The 18,591-nt window shown below is 31.3% G+C and overlaps 1 protein-coding gene across 6 annotated transcripts in view; it reads left to right on the forward strand.

The window, feature by feature from the left end:
- The window catches only part of CEP57L1 (centrosomal protein 57 like 1), a 58,440-nt gene that overhangs the window by 32,379 nt on the left and 7,470 nt on the right, over positions 1-18,591 (forward strand). For 5 of the 6 annotated variants that reach the window (XR_004321882.1, XM_014561508.2, XM_032484671.1 and 2 more), the window contains 6 exons: positions 6,038-6,197; positions 7,640-7,819; positions 8,997-9,118; positions 15,855-15,971; positions 17,035-17,112; positions 17,699-17,785. Coding sequence is in view for 5 of the 6 variants with exons in the window: in XM_032484671.1 (XP_032340562.1) it covers positions 6,038-6,197; positions 7,640-7,819; positions 8,997-9,118; positions 15,855-15,971; positions 17,035-17,112; positions 17,699-17,785 (744 nt within the window). In the remaining variant the exon portion in view is untranslated. Of the gene's footprint in view, positions 1-6,037; positions 6,198-7,639; positions 7,820-8,994; positions 9,119-15,854; positions 15,972-17,034; positions 17,113-17,698; positions 17,786-18,591 lie in introns of those variants that run through there. The other variant, XM_032484674.1, reaches the window with a different exon arrangement.

Consider the following 18,591-nt stretch of genomic DNA (forward strand, 5'->3'; position numbering starts at 1 on the left):
ATAAATATCAAGACACTTTGAATAAGAAAAGTATGATTCCATTTATACAAAGTATTAAAACCATTAACATCAAACAATATATTGTTAAGGATACATACAAATATGATAAAATTTAATAGGCATTTGAATGAGTAGCACAAAATTCAAAGCAAGAGATGAGGAAAAGCACACAGAAGGCCTCCACAGTACAGGGTAGCACTCTATTTCTTAAGTTAGATGTAGATACAGAAATTTGTTTTATTGTAATTCCTTAAACTGCATGTACATGTATTATGTATATGGTAAATTATTAAAAACAAATAAACTCTATTAAGGTATTAAGAAAGAAGAAATCAGCTGGTCTTGGTGACTAGATGCATGCTAAAGTTATCTCCTAAGTTAGTATTCAGCTATGCTAATCTGGATCTAGTTAAGTTCACTGAGATATAATCAGAAATGAACTATCATTTATGGTATGATTGAGTCATTTCTGTTTAATTTTCTATTTTGTCCTCATTTAGGGGATAGGGTGAATCTCCTTACTCTTTTATAGGCATTTCAAATGCAGTGAATGGTGAAATTTGAAGTTTGAAAATGATCCTAAATTCTGCAGCAAGATTTTAACTAAATGAATTCAATATGTAGTACCACAGTTACCATAGTAAACACTCAATACAATGTCTACATCAGTAAGTATAGAGGCTATATATATTTCCTCAAAAATCCACTTAAATCCATAAAAATTGGAGAAAGCAGCTTTGAATTCAACATGAAGATGGTGAGCTCTCTCTCTGGAGATATTAAGCAGAGCTTAGGTGACCTGTTTAAGACCAGATAGTGTGAGAGTAAGTTTGTATTGAAAGAGTTAGAACAGATGGCCTCTAAGACCTTCTTAGACTTTAATAAGATTACATGAGTCTATGTTTGATTCAGTGTTTTTTTTTACCTCCCATTTTTCTCTAGGAGGCATTTCCCTGATGACTCTCCATCTAAGGTAGTCTCTGTTTAGATAAGTATAAATCAACCAAAGTCCTTAAGAAAAAATATTTTTCTCTAGCTGCAGGAATTCCGGAGTACAGAAACTTGAGTTGTGTAACCTTAGGCAAATTACTTAGTATCGCTAGACCTTGGTTTTTACAGCTACAAAATGAAAATATTGGAATTGATACAGATTTTAAATGGACATCTAAAATTTCCCCATCAATTCTAAAATTCACAGTTATTTATGACTTCTACAAACTTATAGTACTATGGACTCCCCAAATATTTTTCATACAGTCACCACTGCTTCAAATTAAATAACTTGAAATACAGCCTTTGTCACTGCTAATGTTTTGGGAGGTAAATATGAGATAATATTTTTTTAAAAACCAGTCTCCATTTAGCTGTCTTCTAAAGTTTCCTGAATTTGATTGTATCTTAACCTTCAGATTAGTTGTGAATGTCTCTGTAATTCAAAATGTCTCATAATTCTATAATTCCACAATTCTGTAATTTTTTGAATATCACTTTAATTCTTAAATCTAAAGCAGTATTGATTTTTTAATATAAACTGTTAAAGGAATATTTTGTAATATTTTAGGCTAAAATTACTGCTAATATTTGAGTTTAAAGCTAATTCAATTACATATAAATTAAATATGGGTCAAAAGCACAATTTTAGTTTTATTCTATTGAGTATGCTGGGAAATTTTTAAATTATTTTTAATTATTGCATATAGGATAGCACATGAGTCATTTCGTAGTCAATTTAGAAAGCTTTAGGTGTTACTGAAGGTCAGTTATAAATTATAAGGCCAGTTATAAGGGGAAAATAAATCAAGGCCGAGTTACATAATTGTTTCACATCTTAAGTAGGAAACTAAATTGCAAATAACTTTATTATGTGCTCTAAATACCGTAAACCTTAGGCATCTGCATTTATGTCCTTGTCACTATTCTTATGTTTCATTCACTGTGAAACAGAGGGGTTAAGTTGCAGTGTATTGGTTTGCTAGGGCTGCCGAAATAAACACCACAGACTGGGTGCTTAAACAGTAGAAATTGTTTTCTCATAGTTCTGGACACTAGGATTTTAAGATCAAGATGTGGGCAAGTTTGGCTTCTTCTGAGGCCTCTCTCCTTGGCTTGCAGATGGCCGCCTTCACTGTGTCCCCTCATGGTCTTTCTTCTGTGCCCACATATCCCTGGTGTATCTGTGTATCCAAGTTTCCTCTTCTTATAAAGAATCAATCATTGGATTTGGGGCCATCCCAAGGGCCTCACTTTAACTTAATCACTTTTTTAAAGGCCCTATCTCCAAATACAGTCACATTCTGAGGTACTGGAGGTTAGGGATTCAACATACAAATTTGGGGAAACACAATTCAGTACATAATAGTCAGTAAAACTGTGTATAGTTTACTTCCCTGCCACAGCAGTTTTCGTGAATTAAAAAGTTTTCATGAATTTCAGAATGAAAACTATTGATTCTGTACAAGTAACTCACATGATAGGTACAGTTATTTGCACTATGACTTGTATATTAGCTTACACATGGGTGCTGTATGATTTTAAACCAGGAAAATTGAGGTTCTCTGCAAAAAGACATCCTGATTTGTATACAACTTCTATGTCTTCAGCTTTTCTTTTGCCTTTCAGTTTTGTTCATAATTTTTATGTTGTAGGATGAATTTTAATGTAGCCTTTGTATCTTTTCCTTTACTTCCCCCCTTTTTTAAACACAAAACATCTCACCCCTAAGATTAGTGGGGTTTTTTTTACTTTAACTCTTAATGTATCTGAAATTTTGTATTGATGTAGGAACTGAGATAAAGTTTAACTGGATTTTTTCCCTAATTTTTCTAACATCATTTATTGAATGAACAACAATTTATTCATTTGTTGAATCCCATTGAAGTACTTATGTTAAGTTCTTAGATTTACTAATTTCCATTGACCAGTTGTTTTTTACATCACTATCCTAACATTTTAGTTATTTTATTTTATAAATAATAGATTATAATATCTATGAGAGCATCTATGAGGCAAATTCCTTAACCACAAATTATTCTACTTAGTTATAAGTGTACTTTTTAAAGTGATACGCATTCAAAATAAAGGTAGTCCAACCTTGACTGTTGTTTGCTCTTTAGGTAGGTTAACTTGGATGCATACACAAACAAAACCAGATAAAAGACATAGAGCTGTTAACCTTTCTCCAGTCTCTCTAAGGAGAAATCTAAACTTGGGTGAACAGAGTCCTCTATTTCAAGAACCCATTGTAGTATCTCTACCTGACTCCTGATACTGTCTTCCTGATAGTCCTATGGGATTATGCAAAGATGTACAGTCAGCCACCACGTTGGTTGTTTAAAAGGACCATTTTGGAATAATTGCTTCCCACAAGAATAAGTGAAAATGCTTTGCAGCTTAGTGTTTGTGTCTAGCACATTCTTTTGAAGGGATATTTGCTTTCTGCAGTGGCACTTTAGTTGCAACCAATTAAGATGTCTTATTTTTATATACCATAGAGAAAATGGATAATTTCCCTGGTTGTTACAAGCTGTCAGGAATGGTTCCAGACATAACTTGAGTTTCCCTAAGCTTTACCAGGCTATTGATACAAATGAGGCCCACATTTTACATCCTTTGGCCTCTACTTGTGGGTCCTCTAAAATGCTCCAACAAGGGTTTCTGAGGTCTTTTCAGTTACTCACTGCTGGGCCTCATACCACACATGCCAGAATATTTGGAGGATGGGGCTTAGGCACCTCTGTATTTTCAGAAATTTTTCTCTAGAAATTTCTCAAATACATGCCCAAGAATATGTCCCTTCCATCTGCTTTCACTCTCGGTCTCTCTCTGGCTGAGCAATACTACAAATGCACTGGAACTCTCAAAGTACCAAAACTGTGTTAGTGATCCCTGGCAGCTTCCGCCTTCATTGGAATATAACATCTTATTCAAAGCAGAGCAGCTAATACCTCAATCTTTTACAGGGATATTGGTGAAATATTTCTCACTTTTACTTATAGACCTCTCTCTTCCCAACACCCACGTATTAAGTACACAGGACTGGGTCAGAGATTAATTAGAATGACCACCACCATACTCTACTCAGAATCACTCTTCCCCTCCTCTGCAAACTAAGGCATTGATTTTGGATCAAGCTTTTTGTATTTCTTTCATATTCCTTCAGAGTTTTTCTCCCAGGATGCCTCAGTTTTTTATGTAAATGAGCTTTGAGTGGGTTCATGCACTTGTTTATAACACAGGACGCTAGATTGCAAGGGTTAAGCTGGAACTCATGGGGTAATGAGAACCCCATGGCTTGTTTCTCTCATTTCTTTACTATTTCCTTTCTTTTTCTTTACCTACCAATAGGTTGTTACTCTGCTTATGCCCACTTTAAGATGTGTTTTTACACATTTAATTTAAATAAATTTTGGTCTAATTTTTAACTTACTTGTATCTTCTTAGTAGTCATATACATTAAAACCTCAAATTTGAACCTGTTTATTAATTAGTGCAAAAATTCATTTTGTAAAATAATACTTTTATTTGGGACAGAAGAAGCAGACAGTCCTCTGAAGGACTTCAGTGTATAGTGACTAATGGCAAAATTTCATTCTTTGCATTATTGGAGAAACTCAGCAGGAGCAGAAAACTGAATCAGATATCTTGGGTAACTCCAAGGTTTGTTGGATAGTTTCAACCACATACCTCTCTCTGAAGATGTACAGCCATGTTCAGAACTTCTGTACTTTGTGCCCTACCTTTATTTTATTGTAAGCCAGATATGACTAACTTTGCTCTCTTATTTTTTGAGGGAATAGATCTTAGATAGATGTATTGTCCCATGAGGAACAGTGTCTGAGCATCAAGAAACCAGAGGGGTGGAGACATGGTTAATAAACGGTACCTGGTGCTAATAACAGTAGCAAAAATGATTGTCTCTTAAAGGCAAAGAGCATCAGGTATTCTAGCAAAGCTTCCTAGGCTATATAACTGCTAATTTAGATGGATGAGAATGGCCTGGAAGACACCCCATCATGGCAGTGGCTAAAGTAGAAAATCCTATTGAGTGAAGTGTGTTCTCTGCTGTCCCAGGAAATAATAGTCACGGCAATGTTTGCCTTTGCCCTGTGAATTGGGAAAGTACTGAAGTCACTGGAAATTTTCAATTCTCAAAAGTTAAAATAGGCTAATTATAGTTATATAATTATATAATGGAATTTAAAAGCAAACTTTCTTAAAATTGTGCTGGTGAATTGTTTTGTGTGTAAACAATTATCCTATTTCTTTCAGTATGGTTATAATTAATTTAATGTTGACTATAATCCATTAAGTAGAATACATTTCTAAAATATTTAAATATTTACAGGAAGGAAAATAAAATGATTTGAGAAAGTTAAAAAATTACCTGCTAAGATGGTTAAAAGGCTCTTCTGCAAACAAACAAAAAAAGCCCAGAATGGCAAAGTAAAACTATTTTACGTTCTTCAGATTTGGAACCCTTCTAAACTAGATGATTAGAATGTTAATGCATTAAATGGAGTTGTATCTTATTCAAGGGTTAGATTCAGAAATTAATATATTCAGATTTACCACTGAAAATCTTAGGAAGACAGTATACTGAAATCTCAATACACTGGAGTCTTACAGGATTGTATTATATGGGTGGCTTGTCTTTCAAAGCTTTGTTGTCTTTTGGAATATGTACTTTCTCTTTGAACCCTGGAGTCAAACTGTTTGTAGTGGGGTGCTCAGATGATGAGCTTATGATCAACTGAGAAACTAGCAAATTCACTACCCATGTAATGGTCACTCCAAAGCATATATACTCATTGAAGATCAGGCAGATTTGTCTCTACTGTTTATAGAGTAAATAGTCTTTTTTCTTTCTTTTTGCTGAACTTATAGTTGAATTTGTGATAACTAACTTCATAAAGATACAACTCCACAGTATATGATTATGTATTTATGTTAAAGTTTCACCTGAATTTTTACCTAATGTTTTTGTTATTCATGTAGGAAAGAGTAATGCTGTACTGTGTCATTCCTTTATTCTCTACAGATAATGGATTCTGAATTAATGCATAGTATAGTAGGAAGCTATCTTAGACCTCCTGAAAGAGTGTTTGTTCCATCATTTACCCAGAGTGATGAATCATCTCACTACTCCATGAACTTAGAAGTTACTGCTACTAAAATGCTTCACAGTCCAAATAGCCAAGGTAATGCTAACATAAAATCTTATTTAAAACTAGGGGAATTGTATGAAGTATGTTATGTAAAACTTTACATTTTTATGTAGAAAATAGTATGATTGTGTATTTAATCTTAATAAAACTGCTAATTTTGATTCTGTTGCTTAAAGTTTATGTAAAGTTAAATGAGTTATTTAACATTTTTTATTTTGGCTTCTTCAGCTATAAAATGAAGATTAACATAACCAGTCAGGCACATATTGCAGGTTTATCATAAAAGCATCACTAGGAAATAGGAAAATACTCTTTGAAGAATAAAAGGTCAGATTTAGAATACTTCTAAATAAACAAGATGACTAAAATACTAGTGAATTAAGTAAAATTGTGTCTTATTCAACAACTAAATTCAGAAATTGCATATATCCAAAATTACCCTTGAAAATTCTTCAGGAAGCCAGTATATTGGAATAACTACAAAATACAAGTATTATAACTTTTAAAATATAAACTTAGGAGGATCTTATTGAATTAAAACATTTATGACTCGAGGCATACCTAAGCCATACATTTACATTACTTTCTTAGATGCTGATTATTGTATTGTTTTTTTTAAAATACTCCGTAATAGCAGTTGCCATTAATAAATAGACTAGTTTGTGGTGCAAAACAACTCTAAGAAATAATAATCCAAATCACATAATAATCTCTAGCAAATATCTTTCTAATTGGATATAAGCTATATGAAAGTTAACCTGTAGCATTTATTTATATTCCATTCATCTCTAGTTTTATAATTTGAAGTTATAACTGAAAAGAGAGTATAAGATAATATCTAAAAATATTATAACTCTGAACTTACCTGAACCATGGAGATATTAATATAGCTGAATACAAATCACAGTAATACATGTGTAACACAATCTTTCAAGCCTGACATCAATTAAATCATTGGGTTGTAATTTTTTCTTAATGGAAGAAACTGTGTTCTACCTCATATGTCCTAATTCATATTTTGGACAAAGAAACAAATGTTTGTGGTTTGACTGAAACAACATATCAAGCACTGAGAAAAACTTTAAACATAAATTTGCTTATTAATTAGTGGACACTATTTTAATTTTCTTTATCCATACTTGGACTCATACCTCCCTTACTATACATTATATTTTTTGTCTTTTAATTTGAAAATACTTATTTTATTAAATTAAATTGTGGTTAATAGCTTTCTCAAACCTCAAATTTAGAAAATTACTCAATACAACCATAAATATGTTGTTTTTTATAAGATATGTTAAAATTTGTCCCTCAGAGTTTTTGTCATTTTTCTTTTTTATGAGGCATGTACATATATATATATTTTTTTTTCCTGGCTCACAAACAAAAATATACTACTCTTATTTTTTTGCTGCTATGATTCTAAGTGTTCAAAAATCCTCACTTAAAATATCATACACATTTTTTTCCAATAGCTATTATTTTAGCCTTAAAAACTCTTCAGGAAAAGATTCATCGTTTAGAGTTAGAGAGAACACAAGCTGAAGATAACCTGAACGTTATTTCCAGAGAAGCAGCACAATATAAAAAGGCCTTGGAGAATGAAACAAATGAGAGAAATCTGGCACACCAGGAACTGATAAAGCAGAAAAAAGGTAAGAAAATTTAAGTTTTCAGAAACAAGTGATTACCAAAGTTTACAGCTTGAAAATAATAAGCCCAGTCTAAGAAGATTTACTCAAATATCTTTGTTTTTACGTGCATTCAAACCTTGAGGACTTGTTCTCAGACATTTTGATATTTGCTGTAAATGGATATAAATTTGAACCTGCCTCTATTATATCTGTTATCCCAGTTCATAAATTATTGAGATTAAAAGAAAAGTTAAGTTTTTAGATAAGTTATGTTTAGGAATTAGAATATTTTCAGAATACCAACAAAATCCAGTAAATTATTAGCCCATAATATAGTTGAAATACTTTGTTTTCAGTTAACACTATTTTTTATTTGAAAATATAAAGCAACACTAGTAATTAAACAATTTAAAAACAATAAAAATAAACAAATAAGATTTATTTAACATGAAATATTAATTAGAAGAAATGGACAGGTTGGTAGAGGTTTCTGTGGAAATTATCAAAAGGATATCTGGACACAAGTTTTTAGAGATTTAGAACATAATGTTCTTTATATAATTTCACTGCAAAATTATGGCTTTTTTCTTCCTTGTAACACTACATTTACCGTCATAAATAAGATTCAAGTTTGTGTTTCAACTTACAAATAGAATGAAGAAATGAAGTGAAAAAAATTTCTGAAGGATTAGACAAAAGTGGAAGAAAGAGTTGAGGAAAGTAAAAAATTAAAGGATTAGAACGAGATTACTTACTTCTTATGGAACTGACTGTGCTGTTGGTAGTCAAGAACAGAGGAAGATGGGAATGGTAGAACGCATATACCTGAGTTTGCTGAAAGAGAAGACATGTACTCATAGGGAGAGACTTCAGGTCCTCTATTTTTCCAGATGGTGTTATTTCCTAGGAACAGCCAGGATTTTTATTCTCTCACAAGTCACTGACATCCTTCTCTTTTAGAAGTATGCCCTCTGGGTCTAAATTTAGGAGGAGACAGTGTTAAGCCAGTTATATATAATTAATAAGATATTCACAAAATGTATGTTCATAATTCTGAGAGAGTCAATATTTGGAACCTAAGAAGCTTTGAACTTTTGGCTCTGATTGGATTCATATTATGCATTTCTTGTGATAACCAACTCTCTGATCTATGTGATAATCAACTAATTGACTCATTATATCTTTTTCTTTTTCACAGATATAAGTATGCAATTAAGCTCAGCCCAGTCTCGCTGTACCCTTCTAGAGAAGCAACTAGAATATACAAAGAGAATGGTTCTCAATGTAGAGCGAGAGAAGAATATGATCCTAGAACAACAGGTGAACATATTTTCTATAGTAATACAATATAATTTAATATGTTTTGAAGAATATTTAATCATGGGAAAATTGTATTATAATCTTAAATAGGAGAGAAAACTGTATATAGGAGATTTCTGGTTACAGTGATGCATGCTAGGTCATTTGGACCAAACTTTCTGTAGAGGAAAACAAGAAAAACTGGACAGAAAATTAAAAAGGAAAGAAGGGAAAGAAAAGAAAAAGAAAAGAAAGAGAAGAAGGAAAGAAAGGAAGAAAAGAATATATACAGTGGCATTGGAGAATTAACAAGGTGATGAAAAATCACCAATTCAAAAATCTGTGTGCAGACTTAAATCCAAAGAAGTTGACCTACAGAGAGGTTGGTTTCAGGTTTCTTCCTTCTTAGAGACTTTCTGATTTCAGAAGAGTTAGTTATTTTATTTCTGTTTTTTGTGGTGGGGAAGTAATTAGGTTTATTTACTTTTTATTTATCTTTAGAGAAGGTACTGGGGATTGAACCCAGGATCTTATTCATACTAAGCATGCACTCTACCACTTGAGCTATATCCTCCCCACCAGAAAAGTTTGTTGAAAGGCTAAATAATGAGTTTGATAGCTATCTTTATGGGGCTAAAGAAGTTAAAGTTAGAGACCAGAGCCTACTAAGAGTAGGAACTCTGGTAAAATCTCCTGGCTCTAAATGCTTTGTAAGCGTAAACAAGAATGAAAACAGCCCAGATAATAGCTCTGCTCTAGATTGTGAGAGTAATCCAGAAAATCTTAGTTCCTGAAATTGGATTAAAGTGATTCTGGATGAAATGTTTCCAGGGACCTCAAATTTTTTCTACAAACATTTTTTTGACACAGTGAAGAAATTTTCAAAGATAACCAGGCAGAAGGAGATACACTGAAAAGAAATATCTTATGTAACAGACTATGTAAACACTCATAAATTAGCTCCAGCTAGGTACTGGCTCTGAAAGATACAGACTTTAAAATAATTATGCTTGCTGTAATAAAGGAGATAGAAGACAGGATCAAAAAACTTCAGCAGAGCATTAGAAACCTTAAAAAGCAGAACAGATTTAAGAAAGAAACAAATAAAATTATAGAACTAAAATAAAAGTGAAATTCTGAACTTGATGGATCTAAGAGCAGATTAAAAGATAATTAGTGAACGAGAAGGCTAAACCATTAAAATCAATGAAGAGACAAAACAATAGTAAGTTATTTAGAAAAGAGAGCAAGAGACATAAGTTAGAGTGAGGTCAAACTTATGTATGTTTAGAGTTCCAAAAGGAAAAGAGAAAGAAAGGGACAGAAACAATACTTGAAGAGATAATGGCTGGGAATTTCCCAAAACTGATTTTTTTTAAATCACATGAAAGATTTAAGAAGCCCCATAAAACCAAAGCAAGAAAAATAAATATACATATATTTTATATAGAATATAAATATATTTATATAAAAATATATACCTAAATACCTTGTAATAAAATAAATAGTAAAATAAGAATAAAATCCTAAAAGCTGCTGGAAAAAAAATTACATTCAAAGGGACAACAAATAAAGTAACAGGTAACTTCTCAACTGAAAATTATTGAATCCGGAAGACAATGGACTGATATACTTAAGGTTTTAAAAGAAAATAACTGCCAGTCTGGAACCCAATGCCTAGGGAAAATATCCTTGAGAAATAAAGGTGAAGTAAAGATGTTTTAAACTTGAAAAAAATCTTAGATAGTTTGTTTCTGGGAGATCCATACTAAAGGAAATACTAAAGGACATTATTCAGACAGAAGGAAAATTATCTTAGACAGAAGATCAGAGATGCAGGAAGTAGTGAAGAACAATGACGATGGTAAATATATGAGTAAATCTAAATGAATATTGTATAATACAACAGTAATAATGTTTTATTTGTATGTTTAAATATATATAAAGGATTAAAATTGGAACAGTAGCTTATACGTTAGGAAGAAGTAAATTTAGTTTAAAGTGTTCTAAGGTCTTTGCATTATATTGGAAATGGGTAAAAGTACCAATCAATACTGGATTTTAATGGGCCAAATATTTAATAGGTTTTTCAAGGAACTAGAAAGGGTGACTCTAAAATTTATATAGAAAAGGAAAATTCCAAAAATAGTCAAACTATTATGAAGAAGAGTATGGTGAAGTCTTGCTTTCTTATATATTGATGCTATCAAAATTAATGTGATATTTGTATGGCTAGACAACCAGAATAAAGAAATATGATATAGTCAGAAACAGATTCACTTATATGGAAACTCAATATAAAACAAGGATGCCATTGCAGAACATTGGGGATGTTAGACTTCAGTAAATGGTTTGGGGACTATTGGTTATCTGTGTGAGGTGGGAAAAAAAGAGAAGAAATTGGTCTCTACCTCACACTTTACACAAAAATCAATTCCAGATGGATTAAAGACTTAAATGTAACCTTCGTAATTTTTAGAAGTAAATACAGAACAATGTCTCTATGATCTTGGAGTTAAGAGGTATTTCGTAAACAACACAAAAAGTAAAAAAAAAAGCACAAAAAAATGGGCAAAGTTATGAAGAGGCATTTTGTAGGATAAAAAGGATCACAAATGGTCACACATTTATAGAAAACTTGGTTAATCTCATTAGTAACCAGGAAAATGCAAATTAAAAGCAAAAGATACTACTTAATATCTATCTATTTATCTATTCACATCTTATAAAATAACCTAGAAATTCCTATCCTAGCTAAATATTGCAGATCAGTGACCTTTAACAGTTTTTTAAATGTTTGCATTGAAGTATAATTTACATCCAGTGAAATGCACAGGTCTTAAGTGTACAGTTCAGTGATTATTGATAAATGCATATGCTCATGTAAACCACAGTCCTGCCAAATAACAGAACATTTTCAACACCCCAGAAAATTTCTCATATCTCTGCCAAGTTATCCTCTGCTCTCTCTCCACCTCCCAGTAACACAATTACTATTCTGATGTATTTTACTTTAGGTTAATTTTGTCTGTCCTAAAACTTCATGCAGATTGGATCGTAAAAATATACTCTTTTGCATCTGGTTTTTTGTTTAGGATAAAGTTTTGAAGCTTAATCCATATTGTATGTATCAGTAGTTTATTCCTTTTTATTGCTATATAGAATTTTAATATAGATATGCCAAAATTTGGTTATCCATTTTCCTGTTGATGGACATTTGGCTTGTTCCCAGTTTGAGAGTATTATGAACAAAGCTGCTATGAACATTCTTGTACAATTTTGTGTGTGTACGTGTGTATGTGTGTGTAAACATATATTTTAATTTCTCTTGAGTAAATATCTAGTAGTAGAATTGCTGGGCCACAGGGAAGGTGTTTGTTTAACTTTATAAGAAACTATCAAGCTGTTTTCCAAAATACTTTCTTCTAAAAGCTTTTAGTTTTCATTTTTCTTTGTGACCCATCTGGAGTTGATTTTTGTATGGTGAAAGCAAATGTTCAAGGTCAAATTTTTTCCATGTGGGTGTCCAGTTGTCCCAGCAACCATTTGTTAGAATATTCATTTTATCCCATTGAATTGATTGGGCAGCTTTGTCAACAATTGATTGTGTAGATGAAGTCTGTTTCTGGGACTCTGTATTATTTTTTGGTCTATCCTTATACTAATACCTTATACTAATACTAAGAAGCTTTATAATAAGCCTTGAAATCAAGTAATGTGAATCTTCCAACTTTGTTCTCTTTGAAGATTTTGTGGTTATTATAGATCCTTTGCACTTCTATATAAATTTTATAACCAGTGTAGCATTTTCTAAAAAATAAATCTGCTGAGATTTCAGTTGGGATCTTGTTAAATCTATAGATCATTTGGGGGAGAATTAATATCTCAAAAATACTGAATCTTCCTGTCCAGGAACATGACATAATTCTCTATTTATTTCAATCTTCTTTACTTTCTCTTCACAGTGGTTTGTAGTTTTTAATGAGAGGTCTTGCACATCTTTTGCTAAATTTATCTCTAAGAACTTTATTTTTTAAAATGCTATTATAAGCTGTATTGGATTTTTTTCAATATAATTGATTTTTATGAGACTTTGTATCCTGCAGCCTTGCTAAATTTATTACTTCAAGTAGTTTTCAGATTTTCAAAGGATTTTCTGTGTGCACAATCACGTTATCTGTGAATAAAGATAATTTTATTTCTTCTTTTCTTCTTATGGCCCTTATTCCTTTTTCTCATTTTATTGCACTGGCTATTACAGCTCATACACTCTTAATAAGAAGTGCTAAGGACTGATGTCCTCGCTTTGTTTCTGATCGTTAGGGGAAAGATATTGGTCTTTTACTAGTACAATATTACCTCTAGGTTTTTTCATAGCTGTCCCTTTTCAAGTTGTGGAAATTACCTTCTATTCTTAGTTTGCTGAAAGCTTTTTATTGTGAATGGGTACTGAATTTTGTAAATTGCTTTTTCTACATCTAGTGAAAGAGTCATATGATTTTTCTCCTTTATTTTTGTTAAGATGCTAAGTTACATTGTTTGATTTTCAAATGTTAACCAACATTGCTTTCCTGGTATAGACACCAGTTAATCTTGATAAAGTATTCTTTTTCTTCATTGCTTGATTCATTTTGCTAATATTTTGCTTAACTATTTTTGTGACTTTGTCCATGAAGGATCTTGGTTTATAATTTTCTTATAATGTCTGGTTTTGTATCATTGTTTTGTTGGCCTCATAAAATTAGTTGGGAAGATTCCTTCTTCTGTTTTTTGAAAAACCTTGTATGAAATTAATATTATTTTCTCCTTAAATGTTTGATAGGATTCAAATTTGATAGAAGATATCTGGGGCTGGAGTTTTCTTAAAACGTAGAATGTTTTTAAATTATGAATTCAATTTTTTTATAACAGAGATAGGGCTACTCAGAATTTCTGTTTCTTCTTGTATCTTTAAAGATGTCCCCTCTTTCATTCCTAGTATTACTAAGTTATATTTTTGCTCTTTTAAAAATTACCAAACTACCTATCATTTTATCAATGTTATTGGTTTTTTCAAAAAAAAAGTCTTTTAAAAAATGTTTTATTTATTTTATATTCATTGATTTCTACTTCTTAAAAAATTATTTCCTTCCTCCTACTGGGTAGGGTTTAATTTGCTCTTTTTTCTCTAGCTTTGTATCTTAGGAACTTAGATTATTGATTTTAATATTCTTTCTTTTTAAATGTTACATCTTGTGACTAAAACTATCAATTTCCCTATAAACACTGTTTTACCTGCATTCCACAGATTTTGATATCTTGTATTTTCATGACCTTTCAGCTAAAAATATTTTCTAACTTCTCTAGTGATTTTTTCTTACGTTCTATGGACTTTACTTCTTCCTGGTACTTTTTCCCTTCTCTTCCTCCTCCTTTTTAGTATCTGTTCTACAGGTTAAAATACATATTCTTAACTTACCATAGTCTGCCATGAATTAGTATTAAAACATTTCACGGGTAACATAAGATCCTTACTATAGTATACTTACACTTATCCCCTTTTGTTTTACAGTTTTCATACATTTTATTTCTATGTATGTTATGACTCACAATACATTATTATTGTTTCTGCTTTAAATGATCGATTATCCTTTAAAGAAAATTAAGAAACAAGAAGAAACATTTTTAACATTTCCAGTGCTTTTTATTTCCTTGTGTAGATTTGATTTTTCATCTGATGTCATTTCCTTCAGTCTGAAGTACTTCTTTTAAAAGTTTGCTGGGAATTCTCTTAGCATGTATTTGTCTAGAAAAGTCTTTATTTCACCATCATTGGTGTAGGATAGTTTCACTGGATATAGTATTCTAACTGACAGCTTTTTTTCTTTTAGCACATTAAAGGTGTCTCAATTGTCTTCCGGATTTCACAGTTTCTAATGAGAATTGTTATCTTCATTCCTCTATGTATAATGTGTTATTTCTCAGGCTGCTTTTAAGATTTTCCCTTTATTACTGGTTTTCAACAATTTGTTAATGTACCCAACTGTGGTTTTCTTTGTATTTATCCTGCTTAGTTTGTTTTTTGTTTGTTTGTTTTAGATTCTTGAATCTGTCAGTTAATATTTTCCATCAGAATTGGAACATTTCTAGCCACTATCCTTCAAATAAGGATTATCTGACTTCCCTTTCCTTTCCTTCTGTAACATTCCAATTGAATGTTAGACCACAGTTTTAAGTTTATAGAAAATTGAGCAGATAATGCAGAAAGTTCTCATATATCTCCTGCCCCCTCATAGTTGCCCCTATTATTAACATCTTGCATTAATGTGGTAATAAATGCCTTTATAAGACAGTATATAGATATGCATATATATATATGCATAACTTACCTTTTCTCCATGTTCTCTGTGTGCTTTATTCCTCTGATAGTTGCTTCTCTATGTTAGAGAAAGGGTAAATCAATGAGTAGATTTGGTTACCTTGTGAATAACACCTTGTTTATTTAATACAGATTTCCACAGTAGAAGTGTTACATGAAGATACATAGAAGAGTTTTTTCCATTGATCTAATATTTTTTTTGGCACCTTATGTTTGTTTTTTAAAAAGTATTTGATTTCTTGTTTTTGCTCATAAGCATCTAAAGTATGTACATGTATGTACATGTTTCTTATGACAGAATTATAATGTGCATTTGAATTCACAGAAATTGTATGATTCTTAAGTCATTGGCATCACTTGCCAAATTTAGAATTTTTTTTTTTTTTTTATCATTTCCAGGCCCAGCTTCAAAGGGAAAAAGAACAGGATCATATGAAGCTTCAAGCAAAACTTGAAAAGCTTGATGTGTTAGAAAAAGAATGTTTTAAACTTACAACAACTCAGAAAACTTCTGAGGTAAGCTTCCACTTATTTCTTTGAAGTGGTGATGCCAGGAATAAATCTTTACTGTTGTTAAGCATATTTGTACTGTATGTGAATATAAAATAAATCTTATATTTATAAAATTTCATTAACAACTTTTAGTAATCTAGATATGAATTGCTTCCTACAGAGATGAAAAGTTAATGTATTCTATCACTGCATGAATGAGCTTGCCTTTTGATGGGAAATTGTAATTTTGACTTCTGCAATGGCAGAACATTTTCATTTGTCAGATAATTTAAAGGTTATTGAAAAGATTGCCTTTTGCCACTTGCAGTGAAGTTAACCCTATTCTAGATCCTGTCCTGAAATGCCCTCTTCTTTTTCACCCAAATCCTATCCATTTCATAGGACATTCTCGTAGTTCTGCTTCCTTTGTGAAGCCTTCCTTGGGTTCTTCAACACTCAGGAAGCTCGCTCTTTGAAATACTACTGTCTTCCTATTCTAAACCACACCAAGGTTATAAGATGAAATACTTACATGTATAAGGTTAAATACTGTATATGTGGTCTGGGTCAAATCATATTGTTTCATGTATGTTACTCTTGTTTCCCTAAGAACAGCGTAAACCCTTAAGTAACAAGGACCGTATCTTATGTTTTTAATGTGTCTGTCTATCCCCTCTCTCTTCTAATAACTATGCCCTTATCATATGTACATAATAGACATTTATTATGATTTGTCTGTGTTTTGAACAAAGCATTGAGAACTAAGATTATAATTGTTTGACCTTCTAGACCTTCAATACCCCCCAAATTTTCATTATTATGATTTTGTTGCTGAACTTTAATAGAGCCTATGCATGTACATTCTTTGCTTTTTCTTTGTTCTTATATATAACAGCAGGTAAACAAGCATAGGAAGAAAGCCAAGAAAAAATCTTAGCATCTTTTGCCATTCCTTTTTCTTACTTTCTGCTTTAAATTACCAAACTATTAAGAATCAAGACCCTAAGGACTCTTATTTGGAAAAGGGCCAAAAATATTTGGCTTTAGTTTTTGTATAATAACCCCAATTTTTAAAATTCTTTTGCAGGACAAGATTAAACATTTAGAGGAAAAACTAAAGGAAGAAGAACATCAGCGTAAGCTCTTTCAAGACAAGGCTTCTCAGGTAAATAGAGCACTGTATCATCTATTACATTAAAATCATGTATGTTTTATTATATTTTATCTTTATTAACTGAAATCTGTATCCTAGACTCTAATTTCTGCTTCCTAGCTTGTGAGTTTTGTCTCTTTTTGCTATAACAATGAAATTCTCAGTAAGTCACCCTGTATATTCATATACCTGGATATGTTGCCAAGAGGTCTTTTGGTCTTTTGAAATTCTGACAAATGTATATATATTTTCAGTTGAAAGAACTCCAGGTATAGATTGTTTTCAGTTTGTTTTATATTAATGTATATGTATACATACACTTTGTTTTATATAAATGTGTATGTTTCAGTTTGTTTTATATAAATGTATATATAAATGTATATATTGTTTTATATAAATGTATAATAGTTCATTCTCTTATAAACAGAAAATGATTGTAATCACCAGTAATTTAGTGACTTTTACACACAAAAAATAGTATTTTTTTATTCCTCAAAAAACATTTTTGTCTTTATAAACTGAGATCTGATCTCTCATTATAATGTTTTTGAAGAAGCTTGTTAAAAATCAGTTTCATAACTTTTAAAAAATATTATAGCTTCAAACTGGACTTGAAATCAATAGAATTTTAATGTCTTCAGCATCAAATCCAAAGCACTTCAATGAAAAGAAGAAATCTTCAAAGGTATGCGAACACTTTATTCTTATTTGCTAATACTTATTTCTTCAGCCTCTTAATATTTATACATATCCATTTCCCAAAAGAATTTGAAGATATTTATAATTAAAAAAGCATGAAATGCTGCTATAAAATGGGGATTAAAAGATAAATGATGATGGCCTGGGCTGTGAGGACAGAAAATGCCATCAAACCTAGATTAAAGAAAGTAACAGCAGTTGAGCACAAAACCTAGCTCTGAGTTTGCTTGACAAACAAAGCAAAAAGGAGCATATAATGGGCAATAATGCATCTATCTTTGTGGAATAACAATAAACATTCCAATTTTTCTAGAAAGACAAACATTTTCCTAGTACTAAACTCTAGAGATATGTATTTTTGTCATACTTTATACAAGAGGCACTAAATAACACAGAAGATCTTGACCTTGCTCTACCTCTAAGCCATTTTATTTCTCTAATTCTCAAAAAAAAAAAAAAAAGAAATCCAAAAGTTAAGATATCCAAATTTCCATGTAGAATTGAGAATATATTGTTTTCATTATGGAATGTGCTCAGTTTATTGATTATTCTCTTAATGAAATGTTAACTAGACTGACCAGTTTACCCCAGTTTGCCTGTGACTTTCCTGGTTTTAGCACTGAAAATCCTGAGTTGTGGGCAAATTGAGATAACTGGTTGCCCTAATTCAACCCTTCCAAAAAAATAATGAAATAATTTATTTTTAAGAATGTAATTTAGCAGTGTCTTTTTAAAAATGTTTCATGAAAGAGTATATATAACAAAAAATGTCTGCTCAAAGGATAACAATAA

The sequence above is a fragment of the Camelus ferus genome, chromosome 8 (assembly GCF_009834535.1).
Source record: "Camelus ferus isolate YT-003-E chromosome 8, BCGSAC_Cfer_1.0, whole genome shotgun sequence".
Classification (NCBI taxonomy): domain Eukaryota; kingdom Metazoa; phylum Chordata; class Mammalia; order Artiodactyla; family Camelidae; genus Camelus; species Camelus ferus.